The sequence below is a fragment of the Eumetopias jubatus genome, unplaced genomic scaffold (assembly GCF_037043125.1).
Source record: "Eumetopias jubatus isolate StellerSeaLion01/CBP00866 unplaced genomic scaffold, mEumJub1_p1.0 scaffold_7, whole genome shotgun sequence".
Lineage (NCBI taxonomy): Eukaryota > Metazoa > Chordata > Mammalia > Carnivora > Otariidae > Eumetopias > Eumetopias jubatus.
The window spans coordinates 105630451-105646920 of record NW_028274813.1 but is presented as its reverse complement, the minus strand read 5'-3'; the positions used below and the strand labels follow the sequence as shown (position 1 = coordinate 105646920).

Here is a 16470-nt window from a genome sequence, read left to right as displayed (position 1 = left end):
GTTCCTGAGCTGGGTCTACCTCACCCTTTTTGGGATCCCTGCGAGAGTTCTGCCAGCACCCCTCAGGTCCAAGTCTGAGTTGCTGGGAGCCAGTCAGCCATAGTTGGTGCCCCAGGCCACAGATCTCACCTTGTCAAAGGCAGGAGGAAGATAAGGAGACAAGATTTTAAGCTTTAGACAAAAACAGGCAGCGGGAGAAGGCAGTGCTAGAAACAACAAGACTCCGTGTAGGTGTTTTTTGGTTTTTTGGTTTTGGACCCATTTAAAACAATTCCATGATCCCGGGTTTCGGCACCAAAAAATAAAATAAAATAAAATAAAATAAAATAAAATAAAATAAAATAAAATAAAATAAAATAAAATAAAATAAAAAATAAAAAATAAAAAAATAAAACAATTCCATGGTATCACCCAGAGAGGACAAAGCTAAAGTCATGATGCTTCCCAGATAGTGTGGTGTGTTGGGAAGAACATGGAGAATGGAGTCAAAGGCCTGGATTTCCAGTTCTGCTGCTTTCCAGCTGTGCCACCCTGGACAGGCGAACCTCACTGCCTCATCTGTGAAATAAGCGTGTTAACATATGGGTTGATTATGCAAAGATGATCCTTGGAAGGACATCTGGAGAAGGGAAACTGAGGTCGGGGTCTGAGGAAGACTTACTTTTCAGTATATCCTGAAGTTCAGTTTAACTGTTTAACCTTTTTATCCTGTGCCGTTTCATGATATTTTCAATTTAAATTTAAATTTAATTTATTTTAATAGAAATAACAATAGGGGGTGCCCGGGTGGCTGTCGGTTAAGCGGCTGGCTTCAGCTCAGGTCATGATCCCAGGGTCCTGGAATCAAGCCCCACATCGGGCTCCCTGTTCAGCGGGAACCCTGCTTCTCCCTCTCACTCTGCCTACTTGTGCTGTCTCTCTCTCTCTCTGTCAAATAAAGAAATACAATCTTTAAAAAAAAAAAAAGAAATAACAGTAGTAACAACACATACCTATGTCACAGGAATGTTGAGAGAGTAAAAACACATAAGGTCTATGAAAAGCATTGTACAGAATCAAGTGCTACATAAGGGTTAATTTTATATAAAATTTTAATTTTATAGTTTTATATAAAGGTTTAATTTTATATTCTTCAGGAGGGGAAGAAGAACATGAAGGGCTCTGAAAAAATCCTCAATTTATAAAGAAGGGCACTGAGGTCCTGCCCAAGTAAATATTTATTAAATCTCTAGTGTCTACAGATTATTATAAAGCAATAACTAGAAATGGTTGGTTTTGCATTTAAAGGAATATAATTAGAAGTGAGATGAGTGACTCATAGAGTCTCCGGTCATTAAAGGTAGGAGGACTTACAGCCACTAGTTAGCGTAACTCCCCATTTGGGACATGAAGAAGCTGAGATCCAGAGAGGAGCTACACTTGCTCAACCTGACACAGCTCCTGAGTGGCTGTGCAGGTGAGCCTTCTAATGCCCCAATCTTCCCAGCAGGCCGCACTAATTAGAGACGCAAATGCATTTGTCTTAAAGCAAAGAAGGAACAAGCAAAAGGAGAAGTACAGAATAAGTACATTTCCTTCTCTGTCCTTGATTCCTGTAACCGTCTTCCCAGTGGCCCTGTCCCTTGCCATAAACTCAACTCCGCAGCAAGCTGCTTGACTCTCCTAAAGAAACTTTGGAGGGTCCCTTTCTTTCTGGTCTGCCTGTGTTGTCTAACAGAGCTGAGCCGGCACTCCAGCTGACCCCTCCTACCTAATCACATCATTTACCTTCAAACCTGGACATCTGAGTGTCTTCTTAGTTCTGGAAACTTGTCAGAATCCAGGGTCTCAAAGAGTGAGTCTGAAGCTGGACAGCCGGAAACACCCCATTCTCCTGTCCCCAGCTCTCCTGTGGAATCCTAATTCAAGGCAGGGTCGGGTGTGAAGGGCATCTCAGGGGAAGAATATCCGATCCCTGCTAATACCTGCCTCTAAGAAGCTTATCAGGGCATTGTACAAGTTCTGGGTCCCAGTGCCTCTGCCAGCGTGGGCCTTCCACTGGGAAAACAGATGGGCTCTCCGTGGTCCCCTGCAGTCAACAAGGAAACTGGGGAAACTTCTCAAACTTGGTTCTAAGCTCTAGGAAGGAGAGATGGTGCAGGGTTACCATGCTGAGGGGGAGGAAAGATCTGGAAAGACTCAGAAGGCACTCTGAGGGAACCAAGAGAAAGTGTCTGGGGCTTAAGAGATCAGAAGACCTCAGTTAACACCAGACTCTTTGCTACTGTGTGATTCTAAATGTAATCTAAGTGTCCATGTGGAGATAGTAATACCAGTTCTGCCTCTTTGTAGGGCTGATGTGAGAACCAAATTAAAAATGAGGGAATAGGGGGTATAGCTCAGTGGTAGAGCATTTTGACTGCAAAAATGAGGGAATATCAGGCGCCTGGGTGGCTCAGTCGTTAAGCGTCTGCCTTCGGCTCAGGTCATGATCCCAGGGTCCTGGGATCGAGTTCCGCATCGGGCTCCCTGCTCTGCAGAAGCCTGCTTCTCCCTCCCCCACTCCCCCTGCTTGTGTTCCCTCTCGCTGTGTCTCTCTCTCTCTGTCAAATAAATAAATAAAATCTTTAAAAAAAAAAATGAGGGAATATCTGCTCGGTATCACTGTGAACCTAAAACTGCTCTAAGAAATAAAGTTTATTTTAAAAGATGAGGGAATGTGGGGAAAATACTTCAAACTTTGAAGCATTTGGCATGCGAAAAATATTTTATCAGACCTAAGGGAAATCCTTGGTGGGGAGGACACAGATCTCCCGAGAGCAAGAGGGGACATCCCAGGATACCCAAGGAATTATGCGGCCAGCTCAGGGCTGGAGGTGTTGAAATGAGGGTGGGGTGAGGTAATGGGAACTTCTGACCCTACCCATTGACGTGGAAGCCATTTTAATCACCTAGCTCTGCCTGATCCCTACTGACTGCTCCTTTCTCCCCTCCCTGTTTCCCCCAGGGACACAGATCACATGCGGTTTTGATTGTTCTCTGAAATAGCAGGTAATCCCCCACAGCTTCACCCCTGCCCTACTTTATCCAGAGTGGCCTGGAAGGGTGAGAAGGTGCCCAGGTCCCCCTGCTGAGGTACACAGGGGTGTCCACCCCCTATGGAAGCAAGGAGAGGGGAGCTGACCTCTGCTAGTCAGCATATCCTTGCCTTGCCAGATCTAGTCACTTCCCGTCTCAGGGACCCAGCTGTCTAACAGCCTCCACCTGGCCCAGAAAGATGGAAAGAAGAGGGGTACCTGAGTGGTTCAGTTGGTGAAGCATCTGATTCTTGAACTCGGGGTCATGAGCTCAAGACTCACATTGGGCTATAAAAAAAAAAAAAAGATGGAAAAAGGAACCCAATTCACAAGGAAGAATTATGAGAGATCTTTTTTTTTTTCCTAGACTAATTCCTCTATTTTTTACAATGCTATTTGTGCCATACAGGAAATTCAGGGGAGAAGCAAATTCCCAGAAAAGGAATTCCTTTTCTCGTATACTTTAACTGTTGCCAAGGAGTTCTTTCTAGTGTCTAACCTAAATCTCACCTACTGGGGTTGAGCCTGGTTCCCCCTGTCTTGTTCTCAGGGGACAGTGGCACACTTTGAAATTTACCAGGCTGTAGACAAGTCTGCTGCTCAACCAAGAGCAGAAGCATCGCCCGGACTGGCAGGGTGAGTTTGGGCAAGTTATTTAACTTCTCAGTGGCTGTAAATCTCTCCTGTACCATGAGGGTGATAATGACACTATCTGCTTGGTAGGCTCGTTGTGAAGATAAAGTAAATTAATATGTAAAACATACCAACAGGGTCTGGTACTATTGTTATTCTACTTATGGAGACCACAGACTGCTAGGGGGCAACAGGTCCCCAAGCATTCCATTGTGACAGCACCGTACTATGTACGTATTAGTGTGATCACCTGACTCGTGTCTGCATCTCTTAGTAGGAAGTGAGCTCCAAGAGGACAAGGACCTTGCCTGTATATTCAAGACTGAATCCCCAGAGCCCAGAACAGTGTCTGGCACCCGGTAAATATCTTTGTGGATGAAATGAATAGGGACATCCCAGTGAGGAGATGCTCAGAGATGGGGTGCCTGAGCTACACATTGGGGTGAGAAAGGGGGAGGAAATGCCCACTCACAGAGGTCATGGCCATTCAGAAACAAAGTGCTGGAGAAAAACCAGTACCACTAGGAGGGAAAGTTGATCTACTTTGTTCCACCAATTTGTCTCATTTTATACTGTCTGTTGAACAGGGTGGCGGGACAGGTGGGGCAGTTTTGGCTCTGACCCTCCCGGTAATATCAGAGTCTGAGGAAGGCAGGGTTTAGAGGCTACGCAGGTCAGTAGGGAGGCCTTTCCCTCCCCTCTGCAGCTCAAGGCCTTTCCCATGGTTCTATTAGAACAGGAGAAAGAGGGAATGAGATTTTTTGCCTAATGGCAAAGAGTTTGTGGCTGAGGCTGATTTATTTCTGGGCCCATATCAGGAGTTGATATTGACCCTATAGTTGCAGAGTGGAAAGTAGACAAGATTTGGCAGGGGTTGCAAAATCAAATGCCTTCAGGACCTGGGTGAATAAAATTAAGTTAAATTAGCTCTATTCAAAGTCAGAGGATTAGAGTAATGAGGGCTGTGTCTGGACAGAGAAAGAATGACCCATCAGTAGTCATTCCAATGTAAAACAATTTAAAAATATTAAGGTAGACAAAATGCGCTGAATTAGACCTACAGGTACTACTTTGCAACATCTAGGAGAAAGTCTCCTAAGGTCTCTCAAAGTCTGGTTCCTCATTTATACAACCAGAAAAACAGAGCTTCTATGTGGGGGAGATGGAAGCGGTACAGTGAGAACCTGTGGAAAAGCACTTGGATCTGTCAGGCACGGACTGTCACAGCCCAAGACCTTTTGTTGATATTGTTTTAATTGTTTATATTATATTGTTTATAGGATACTTTTTAAAAAGATTGATTTTAGAGAGACAGCACCAGTTGGGGGAGGGGCAGAGGGACAGAAGCAGACTCCCTGCTGAGGGTGGAGCCCAAGGCCGTAGATCTCAGGCCCAGAGATCATGACCTGAGCCAAAATCAAGAGTTGGATGCTCAACCGACTGAGCCACCCACACTCCCCTAGAGGGTGCTGGCTGCACTGCTGTCACTGGTGGGATTAAGCAAAATAAATCCCCAAACATCCCATAACACTTCATCTCTCTAAGCCAGTGCCTGGAGCCATACCTGAGGCAGGGAGCTGCAGGGGGTGACACTTCAGGTCAGTAGCGGTTCAGATCAGGGTTTTGGCCTTCTTAGTCAGGTACCCATCCGGAGGGGCCTGGGGCCTGGAAGAGAGGTCAAACAGGCCCTATCAGAGGGCTTCAGTGTGGCCACACAGGAATCCACACAGTACCAGTAAAATTAACAACTCCCCACTAAGTAAATGAGAAACAGCACACTAAGGAAAACTCACTGTCTCAATCTGATTTTACAAAGGAATACCAACCGAAGCAACAGATTTTTTTTTTCTCATCAGTTGACAAAGACTAAAAAATATAATATCCAGTGCTGATGAAGATACTGTGAGTTATCAATCTGGTACAGTAGCACAAGAGAGCTTGTTAAACTGTAAGTCAGGTCATGTCCCTCCTCTACTCCAAACTTTCCAGTGCTTTTCCACTTCAGTCAGAGGAAAAGCCTCCACCATATCTACAAGGCCTATTCCGACATTGCTCGTAAGAGCAAAAATTGAAATCTATCTAAATGCCAATGGAGCGGCACTTGGGTGATGCCGTGGGTTAAGCCTCTGACTCTTGATCTCAGCTCAGGTTTTGATCGCAGGGTCATGTGTTCAAGTTCTGCCTCGAACTAAAAAAAAAATAAATGTCAATGGAAAACTGGTACATAAATGGTGTCATAACTTTCCAGTAATCAATTATATAGCAGTTCAAAACAATGAAGGTGATGGGCAAGGTATATTAATATACTAGTAATAATAAGAACAAGATATAAAGGAGGCCCAAACCACCAAGGTTTTTATACACCTCGCATCCTCCTTTTCTTCTAATACTCCCTGATTTTAGTGTCAGCCTCATCCCAGGTCTCACTTCCATCCAAAGGGGACAGTGTTCCTCCTCTCCAACTCAGGCTCAGTCTTTGGCCCAGGCTTCGAGTATGGGCCTCTCTTGGAGGGCATGAGCGGGGAAGATAAAGGGTGCACTCCCACTCCCACATACCAACTCCCTATTTAGGCCACTGCATTGTTTATACACACACACACACATACACACACACACATACACACACACACAAAAGCACACTGGCATGCCCACTCACTTTGAATAGAGTCCTTGGGGGAGGGGGAGACTTAAAGTCAGTTTGTCGTGTGGTTCCCCCCCCAAAACCAGTTTGTGGTTTAAGAATTAAAACCATTTTAACCCCCAGGAAGGTGAGGAGTGGTGATTCTCCCATTCCCTGCCCTTCCCCCTTTCCAACGCCCCCAACCACCCCCCCACACACACACACCCCACCCCCGCTTTTGGGTAGTTATGCTCTGTGGGGCTCCTTCCAACCCACAGACTCTTGATTTCAGCTCCGGTCACGATCTCAGGGTTGTGAGATAGAGCCCAGAGTCCAGTTCCGCACTCAGCTGGAAGTCTGCCTGAGATTCTGTCTCTCCCTCTGCCTCTGCCACTCCTCCTATAGGTGTGTTCTCTCTAAAATAAGAAATCGAAGGAAGGAAGGAAGAGAGAGAAAGAGAGAGAAGGAAAGAAAGAAAAAGAAAGAAAGAAAGAGAGAGAGAGAAAGAGAATGAGAGAAAGAGAGAAAGAAAGAGAGAGAGAGAGAAAGAGAAAGAAAGAGAGAGAGAAAGAAAGAAAGGAGGGAGGGAGGGAAGGAAGGAAGGAAGGAAGAAAGAAAGAAAAACTAGTTTTGTTTTGCTTTATCTGCTTTTTCATTGAAAGAGGCTACCAAAGTTTTAAGAGGGTGAGGGGTGAGCCTGGGAAGATAGATGCAGGCCCAGGTCATGAGCAAACTTTAAAATTTAGAGTTTGTAATGCTGCTTTTTTTTTTTTTTTTAAGATTTTATTTATTTACTTGACAGAGAGACACAGTGAGAGAGGGAACATAAGCAGGATGAGTGGGAGAGGGAGAAGCAGGCTTCCCACGGAACAGGGAGCCCGACGTGGGGCTCGATCCCAGGACCCTGGGATCATTCATGACCTGAGCCGAAGGCTGACGCTTAGCAAGTGAGCCACCCAGGCGCCCCTGTAATGCTTTTCAAAGAAGAGGGTGTCCTAAATAGAGAAGTTCAGTTCTACTTTCTTAGACAAATGTAATATCAAATTTTCTCTGCTTTCCCCTTTGACTTTTTTTTTTCCAAATAATCTCTTACTTCCTTCCTATCTTCTTTTCACAAATTTAACCCAGTGTTAAATGCCAGACCCTTGGGAACAATTGGTGGGTAAGCCTCACCCCTATTTATAGAGCAGAGATGAAATGAATTGGAATTGAAATTGTATAAAATCCCTACTTTGTTCGGTGAGTCTTTCTATTAGAATAGAGAGAAGCTTTGTGATTTTCTCAAATGCTTTGGAAAGACTGAGGAGGATTGAGAGCAATTAAAAGAGAGGGGTCACAGTTTCTTCATCAAATACACTGCAAAGGAAAAAAGACACGGGAGAACTTAGGGATCACAAGAGACTTCAGAGACTGCAATGTCTGGATCTTACTTGGTTCCTGACTCAAACAATCAAAGTAAAAAAAAAAGCAAAATTTAGGGGCACCTGGGTGGCTCAGTCAATTAAATGTCTAAATCTTGGTTTCGGCTCAGGTCAAGATCTCAGGATCGTGGGATCCAGCTCCACAGTGGGCTCCACACTCCACACGGAGTCTGCTTGAGATCCTCTCCCTCCACCCTGCCCCCTCCTCACACTCACACTCTTTCTCTCTCTGAAAAAAAAATTTTTTTTAATTTAAAAATGTTAAAAATTTTTTAAAAAGTAAAATTTATAATATTTTAGAGTCACCTGGATATTTGAAAACTGGGTACTTGATGATGTTAAGGACTTATTGTTAATTATTTTAAATTTGATAATGGTATTGTATTATTGGGTTTTTGTTCTAATTTTTTTAAGTCCCTCACTGTCAGGAGAATGCAAACACAAGCCACAGACTGGGAGAAAATACTTGCAAAACACATATCCGATAAATGAATGTTATCCAAAATATACATACAAACAACACTTAAAACTCAAAAGTAAAAAAAAAAAACAACAAAAAAACCTCACTCTGATTCTAAAATGTGCAAAAGACTTGAACAGAACAGACCCTTCACCAAAGAAGATACACAGATGGAAAGTAAGCACATGAAAATATGTTCAACATCATATGTCATTAGGGAATTGCAAATTAAAACAACAGTGAGACACCACCACCCACCTATCAGAATAGCCAAAATCAAGAACACTGACAACACCAGTGTTGCTGAGGAGCAGCAGAAACTCTCACTTATTGGTGCTGGGAATGCAAAATGGTACGGTCACTTCAAAAGACAACTTTTTCACAAAAGTTTAGTTTTTCACAAAACTAAAATGCTCCTACCATATGACCCAGCAATCTCTTTCCTTGGTATTTATTCAAATGAATTGAAAACATATGTCCGCACGAAACCTGCACAATGGTGTTTATAGCAGCCTTATTCATAATTGCCAAAACTTGAAAGCAACCAAAACGTCCTTCAGCAAACGGAGGTACATCCAGACAGTGGAATATTTATTATTTAGCACTAAAAAGAAATGAGCTATTAAGCCATAAACAAACATGACAAAAACTGAAGAGCAAAAGAAGCCAATCTGAAAAGGCTACATAGTGTATGATTCCAACTCTATAACATGCAGGGAAAGGCAAAACTATGGAGACAATAAAAAGATTAGTGGTCGCTGGGAGTCCGGGGAGAGGGAGGGATAAAAGGGCAGAACCCAGAGGAATTTTAGAGCAGTGAAAATATGCTGAATGATGCGACAAGGGTGGCTATCTGAACCCCCCTCTGGGCCCCAGTACCTAGCACCTATGAGTGGCTTAGAATTTCTGTCACTAACCTTTACTTTGCCAGCCTAGAAACCAAACCACTCTGCCTTTCAAAGCCTTTGTTGACAGCGGTCCACTGTTTCAGAGCAAAAATAAATGAATGAATGAATGAATGAATGAATGAATGAATGAATAATGAAAGGATGATAGATTATGCAAAGGAAGTTGTTCATTGATTCTCTTTAATGTGTGTGTGGAAACGTGCAAATGAGGGTCTCTGGAGTGAGAAAAAGAAATTCATTAGCCAGCTATGGCTTGAAAAACATCTCCTGCAAGAACTTCTCTTTGTGCTGATGCTCTCTGATTTTATATTCACTGAACAACCTTCTGATTTTTCATGGGATTCTACTAAGAATTTACAAATAAAAACAAAAGACTTAACCAGCTGCCCCAAGTGACGCGGATCCCCTGGTAGTTACCTTTTCCCGTTGTTTTAGTAAATCGCTCTTTTGCTTCCCTAATCTCCTGAAAGCCTGTATTCAGAACAAGGTTACCAAAATCTGATCACCCATCAGCAAACTAATAAACTTAAGCTTTAGGACTGGGGAAGGTAAGGAATCAGTCCATGGAGCTGAGCTGGAACTACCAGGAGAACGGCGACCCTATGGCTGAGTCATCACCACTTTAGGGGTAACTAGACAACTCCCCTGCCCACACATTCTCGGCCACATCCCTCCCACTAGGGAAAGAGTTAGAAACTGTGACCACATAATCAAGAAGCAGTCTTAACTCACCTAGATCCCATTATGCTTAAGAATGACAAGGGTTTGAGACAGTGAGCCTAGCCACGTTGGGGAAAGGAGTTCTGAAGCAAAAAGGACAGTCTGTAGGTCCCTGGGCCCTGATGCTGGCAGAGACATTCCCAGGGACTGACTCTCTTCTTCAGCCGCCTTGGATATAAGGAGGAGATGGGAAAGAACTACAATCATTGGAACCCTCACTCTCCCACTGAACAAGCTGTGAAAAGTCAGACAGACTAGGTCGTTCAGTTCAAAGCATCCTCCCTCCCTGACCCACCCCCCCCACCTCACCCCATCCCACCAACTAAACGAAAAAGGGGCAGAGGCCTTTTTCTATTCTCACGTGCCATCTATGGGGTACCACATGATCCTCTGAACCACAACTACCCAGGCCTGCTTCTAGCTGACACTTCCTGGCTCCCTACATGGTTAGAAAACCAGTTCTTGCCCCCTCGGGAAGCTGGCCTGGGGCGCAGGCTGCAGCGGCACACCAGGTGCCCAGAGGCGAGGCGGGGAGGGCCCATGGTGCGTCACAGGGAAGTGTGAGTGCAGATCCTTCAGCCAGGCACCTCGCACTGTAGGGAGAACCAATGAACCTATCCTCAGAGAAGGGGTGGGGGGAAGAAAGTGAGCCTCGCGCCGAGGAGACCCAGAGGGGAAGTCTTGACTTGTCAATTGGCTCAGGTCACCTAAGAAAAATATACGGTGCGCTTAGCACGAGCACTCCCCAGGCAGGAAGTGTAGTTAAAGAAGAGTTTGGAGAAGATTCTGTCACCTGGTTCGGAGGCGGCTCAAGAGTGCGGGCAAAGAAGGGCACGTGTCACTGAGCGTGAGGCGGGTGCGCCAACAGGCGCAGGTGAGTGGGGCGGCTGGAGTGTTAAGGGCTCACAGAGGTATCTCTTCAGAGAGGAGGAGGTGGGCAGAGGGAAAGAGGGAAGAGCCCGAAAAGGGAAAGGGAGGGAGGAAAAGAAGGAAGGGGAGACAGAGCCCGAGCTCCGCAAGGTTGGGGATGTTGGAGCAGAGGTCAAAGCAGACCCAGGGCTGCGGAGGGACGCCGAGGAGGGCGTGCCCCCTAGCGGTCCCGCCGCGCCATTGCCCTGCCGCTCAGGCCTTAAAGCCCCGCCCCAGCCCCGTGCGCACATTGGCGCCGGCTTCCTTTTTGTCGCGCGGCCCCATCATTCCGGCCGTGGTGCGCGGGCGGAAAGTTTACGCGGACGGACAGTGCCGGTGATGGGCGCGGGGTGAGTGGGGTTGGCCGGCGGCCTCGGGCAGTCCTTCGTTGCTTGCTGGAGCTGCAGGAGAAGGGGTCGGGGGTGGGGAACGAGGCGGAGCCGGCGCCCGGCCTTCCCGCCGCCCCGCGCCGTCTGTGCGGCGCCAGTTCCGGGCCCTGTTCCCGGCCTCGCCTCGCTCTGTAGCTCGGGATCGTGGGCCCCGCGTAAACACCGCGATTTCGGCCTCTGCCCGGGCCCTCTTCGTTCCCTCTTCCCATAAGACTAACAGATCTCAGTTTTTGTTCTGGACTGATTTTAAGGTAAAAATCCACCCCCCAGTTGCGATTCAAATGCAGGAGTGCTGTATTTCCAGGCTGGCGGTTTCGAGATGAAGTTGTACAGAGAACTCAGGAGGCACTCCTCAGGGCAAGGGAAGTCAGGCTGGCACAAACCTAAGGGTAGGTAAGGACCCTAACGTGAATGGCCGGGCCCCTAGAAACCCTAGAAATGCGAGTGGAATCATGCTCCGAGGGCGAAACTGCTGAGAATACATTCTTTACCACTGAGCTAATTTGTCACCTGCAGGGAAGAATTGTAAACGTGTACTTAGGTGACTTAGCCTTAAGGCCAGGACAGGTGGCTGGGTTCTATTCTCAGGAGCAGACTGTTGTTGAGAAAGATGGCCCGTAATATTACGTCTTAAGCATTATATGTAAACAGTACTTTAAATAGTACTTATGGGAAAAGGGGGAGAATTAGCCCAAGTGAGAGATACTTCATATTCTCAAAAAATTGCTGGACTGTGGTGGGCACAGATTTTTTTTTTTTTTTTAATCCGGCCTAGAGTGCTTGAGTGAATCATCCTTCAAGAACATGCAGTTTCCTCTTTTAATTCTGTACTTTCAACTTAAGTAATGGTTTCCCATGGTTTTGCCACTATTTCGAGGGTGGATGGACACAAATGCATCAGCCAGCTCTAGAGGTGTTTGCAGAGAAGTCGAGACTGCCAGCTATGGGCACCCATTCACAGCGGATTTCAGGGGCCAGAAATGCTTTCTTGTCCGAGATCTAAATCTGTGTATACTCTTTCCCAGTCTCCTTGAAAAGTTGAGGAAGTACTTCCCATGATCCCCAACTTTTTTTTTTTTTTTTTTTTTGAGAGAGAGCCAGTGCATGCAGTGGGGAGAGGCAGAGGGAGAGAACTCAGGAGGCACTCATCAGGGCAAGGGAAGTCAGGCTGCCAGAAACCTAAGGGTAGGTAAGGACCCAACATGAATGGGTGGGCCCCTAGAAATTTGAATGGAATCCCTCTCAGAGAGTCAAACTGCTGAGAATGGTATGCAGGCTCCATGCATGGAGCCTCCTAAAGGGCTCAGTCTCACAACCCTGAGATCATGACCTGAGGCAAAATCAATAGTCCCCTGCCCAACCGACTGAGCCACCCAGGTACTCCTCCCCAGCTTTCTTTTTTTTTTCCTAAAGATTTGTTTATTAAAGAGAGGGAGCACAGGTGTGCACCCACATGCACATGGGGGGCGAGAGGGAGTCTTAAGCAGACTCTCTACTGAGCGTGGAGCCCAATGTGGGGCTTGATCTCACGACCCCAGATCACAAACTGAGCCAAAACCAAGAGTCTGAGGCTTAACCGACTGCTTGAATGAGGAGGAGAGAAAGAAATGTGTTTCTGGTGTCCAGAGTTAAAATTCATCCTGTGTTTTGCCAAAGAATTAATGTTCTGTCTGGTGACTAGGGATAGTTAATTAGTCATTATCAAATATTTGTCAAGCACATACCCTGGGCCAGTTACTGTGATAGGTTCTGAGGAGACATTGCTGGGCACAATCTGACACAGTCCCTGCCCTTAGTGAGCTTATGGTCTAATGTAGTATAGTTGGACCAATATTATATAGGGCCTCACTTCTTCAAGAGCACAGCTAAGACCCAGAAAGAAAATTTAAAAAACTGAGAAGATGAAGTAGTACCAAGCTGATACACCTAAGCCCATACATTTGACACTAGAAGAAACCCACAGGCTCTGAGAACCTGTTGAGTTTGACTTTGGACACAGTTTTAACAAGCTCGGTTACCTGGCTTTCTAGCCCGTAGTAGCCGAGAAGAAGCAAATTAGAAAGAGGGAGGATGATTATAGGGAATTACTGAGTTAAGTACGATGCAAGCTGATGGGCTAAAAATTAATCATAAAAAGGAGGCACCAAAACAGAGCACAACAGTTTGGATCCCTTGAATACAAGGCATTGTTTCTGTGTATATTCTACATAATCCCTGTTTTATGGGACCTTAATGGTAATTATGTAGAAAAGGGTTAAAGGGGAAACAGAGTTAGCAAATTAAACTAGATTTGTTTTGTTTTGTTTTGTTCTAGACCTTTTCTAGAGTCTTTATTAATGCCTGAACTCATTTTCTTGGAGCATCTCTCCAGAACAGTGTTCTGCAGCACACAATGCTGGTGTGGGGAAAAAAAAAAAACAAACCCATAAGAGTAGCAAGGTGCTAGGCAGTCTTGGTGTTTAGAGTGGTGATGCCAGGCCATCATAAGAGTAGATTATGTTTTGCATGGTGTTTAATGAGGCAGAAAAGAGGGATACACATTTTAATTTTGTCTATCAAAATGGCTAAACATTTTAGAATTTTAAAGAGTCTGGAAAAGTAATTTATATCCCTCATTTAATCTTTATTGATGTTAGATACATGAGGCATTACTGTATTTGAAATGTATCTCAGGCCACTATGTGGTAAAAAGGCTTTTCCTACTTTACTTGAGTCCCTGACCTCGGTTTATAACCTTGCTTCCATGAACCATTATATTCTTAGTTCCCAGCAGCCTATTTACAAATGGAATTTTAGAATATCATACATTTGCAGTTGGATACTTCACTGAAACACGCAGTCTGGCCACTGTTAGGTGTTTTTGAAGTAAGTTCCAAAGAAGAAATTAGCAGGCATTTAATTTCTAACCAGTTTTGTCCATCCAGAGTCTTTCCTAATTGTATATATACAATATGAGTTTTATGAAGGTGTAATTAGTGTATACGTACAATCCTATGACCTCCTTTTCTTGGTTACTGGCACTTTATTTCTCATATTTACATACGTGTCTTTTATTTATAGCTATATGAGATTTCATTATGTCAGTAGACTAGTTTGCTTAACAGTAGCAGCAAGCTGTGTCCCCATGAGCAGGTCTGTGTATCTGAACTTTTTTCTTTATTTTTAAGAACAGAAATGTTTTCTTCATGCTAATTCTCAATCCGTAATTTTAAAGAACTGTTTTCTCCATTCTGCATATTGACTTTTTAAAAAGGATTTTATTTATTTATCTATCTATTTATTTATTTATTTATTTAGAGCCTGAGCTGGGGGAGGGACAGAGGGAGAGGGAGAGGATCTCAAGCCGACTCTGGGCTAAGCATGGAGCCCGATGCGGGGCAAGATCCCAGGATCGTGAGACCATGACCTGAGCCAAAACCAAGTCAGACGCTTAACCAACTGAGCCACCCAGGCGCCCCTCTGCATATTGACTTTTATACACAATTTGTTGAGATAATGGCAACATACTCTTTAATTTTGTTCTTTTCCCTCACAATTAAAGCATTGTTGCCCAATTTACGTACAGTATTACCGAGGCTAACAGTAGTTTACTGCTTTTTTCATGCATAATGATTTCCAGCTTTGTCTAATTTGGATCATGATTCTACTAGCCCTTTCATTTTTACATTTTACATTCATTTTAATAATAAAGGGCTCCAAGCAACAAGATGATTAAATAAACACACAACTACTGCTGTATTAAGAGAGTGATGATGCCCAAAAATAATGGGTTGCTTGTCGAAAAGCACCACCATATGACAGCTAGAAATGTCCGTTCATAAATTGTTGGAGAGGTGATGTAGGAATGTTTGTTATATTAAGTTGTATAAACTTTGAAATTATGAAAGTCAAGAGCTACCTGAATTTAATATATTTTTTAATAGAAATATGTGGTCCTTGGAGCACATGGGTCCTTGCTTGCTTCCCTCCTGAATTCTCTGCAGTTTTGCCTTTACCTCAACTTAAATGAGGTTTGCCTTCCCTCATTTCTGCAGTTTGGTTAAAATTGGGGTGGGGAAAAAAACCTTTTTTCTCTCTGTAACATGTAAGAAGACCTAATCATATTTATTTTCTACAGCATTTCTCTGTTCCTAGCTGTCTTTTTGCGCTCTGATTGGGAACATTGGGATCATTTTCATCATGCCAACAGTGGTGGTAATGGACGTATCCCTTTCCATGACCCGGCCTGTGTCGATCGAGGGTTCTGAGGAATATCAGCGTAAGCACCTAGCAGCCCATGGTTTGACGATGCTGTTTGAGCACATGGCCACAAATTACAAGCTTGAATTTACAGCCCTGGTGGTTTTTTCATCACTCTGGGAGCTGATGGTTCCCTTCACAAGAGATTACAACACCCTTCAGGTACAAAAAGGAATGAGTTATTGTATGTATGGGGCCCAGATTTTTAGGAAGGAAAACAGGGTTATATCGCACTGAATATTTAGAACTTGGACTTTTTTTTTTTTTTAAGATTTATCCATTTATTTGGGGGAGGGAGGAGGAGCAGAGGGAGAGAGAAACTCAAAGCAGACTTCTTGCTGAGCACTGAGCCCAGTGATCTCATGACCCTGAGATCACGACCTGAGCCAAAACCAAGAGTCAGATGGTCAACCGACTGTGCCATCCCAGCGCCCAGTAGAACTTGAACTTATTTAATGTTAAGTCTGTGGGTATAATATCTGAGTATGGCTATAAAACAGAGTTTCACAACCAGCAGGCCTTATGCCTTTGGTAGAGCTATGAGTTCAAGCTCTGAGCTGTTACCTTATTGTCTTTTCTCAGTTTTCTGGAATTTTCTGTGGAAAGGAGAGCATGTCAGGATGTAGTTCCCTATTCCCTAAAATTCAAGGTCTTTAAGTTCAATACTTTATTCTTTTCTATTTTCTTATAAAACTTAAGGAGATGAAAAATAGCCCTTCCTTATCAAAACCTTCATTCTAGAGTAATTCAAAATTATATTTCCTCTCCAATAAATAGCCTTTGACTGAATTACAGATGCCAAGAAATTATAATTTTTAAACCTCAGTTGATAGGTATTAGTTCAAAAGGTGTTATCTGTGATATGCCAGAGAATTTACTTCCTGACAACATCTCTAAATCAATATTTCCAGCCCTACCTCATAATAGTAAGTATGGAATTAAAACAGTTTAATAGGTTAGAGATCCAGGATCAGTGTAGTTTGATTTTTTAAATGTACATAATAAAATTTTGTTAAATAATTTCTTTTACTGTCTCACCTTTTTTTTCTGCTACAAGCTTTTTTAAAAAATTGCACTGGATTTCTTGTAAATGAACAGTAAAGTAGGGATATTAG

General features: G+C 44.1%; 1 protein-coding gene across 6 annotated transcripts in view; it reads left to right on the top strand.

Annotated features, from left to right (window-relative positions):
- The first annotated feature begins 10987 nt into the window (after nt 1-10987).
- The window catches only part of INTS14 (integrator complex subunit 14), a 34263-nt gene continuing 28780 nt past the window's right edge, over nt 10988-16470 (top strand). For 4 of the 6 annotated variants that reach the window (XR_003608616.2, XM_028100148.2, XM_028100150.2 and 1 more), the window contains exons 1-2: nt 10994-11077; nt 15234-15517. Coding sequence is in view for 5 of the 6 variants with exons in the window: in XM_028100148.2 (XP_027955949.1) it covers nt 15296-15517 (222 nt within the window). In the remaining variant the exon portion in view is untranslated. Of the gene's footprint in view, nt 11078-11133; nt 11368-11420; nt 11506-15233; nt 15518-16470 lie in introns of those variants that run through there. The other 2 variants (XM_028100146.2, XM_028100147.2) reach the window with 2 other exon arrangements.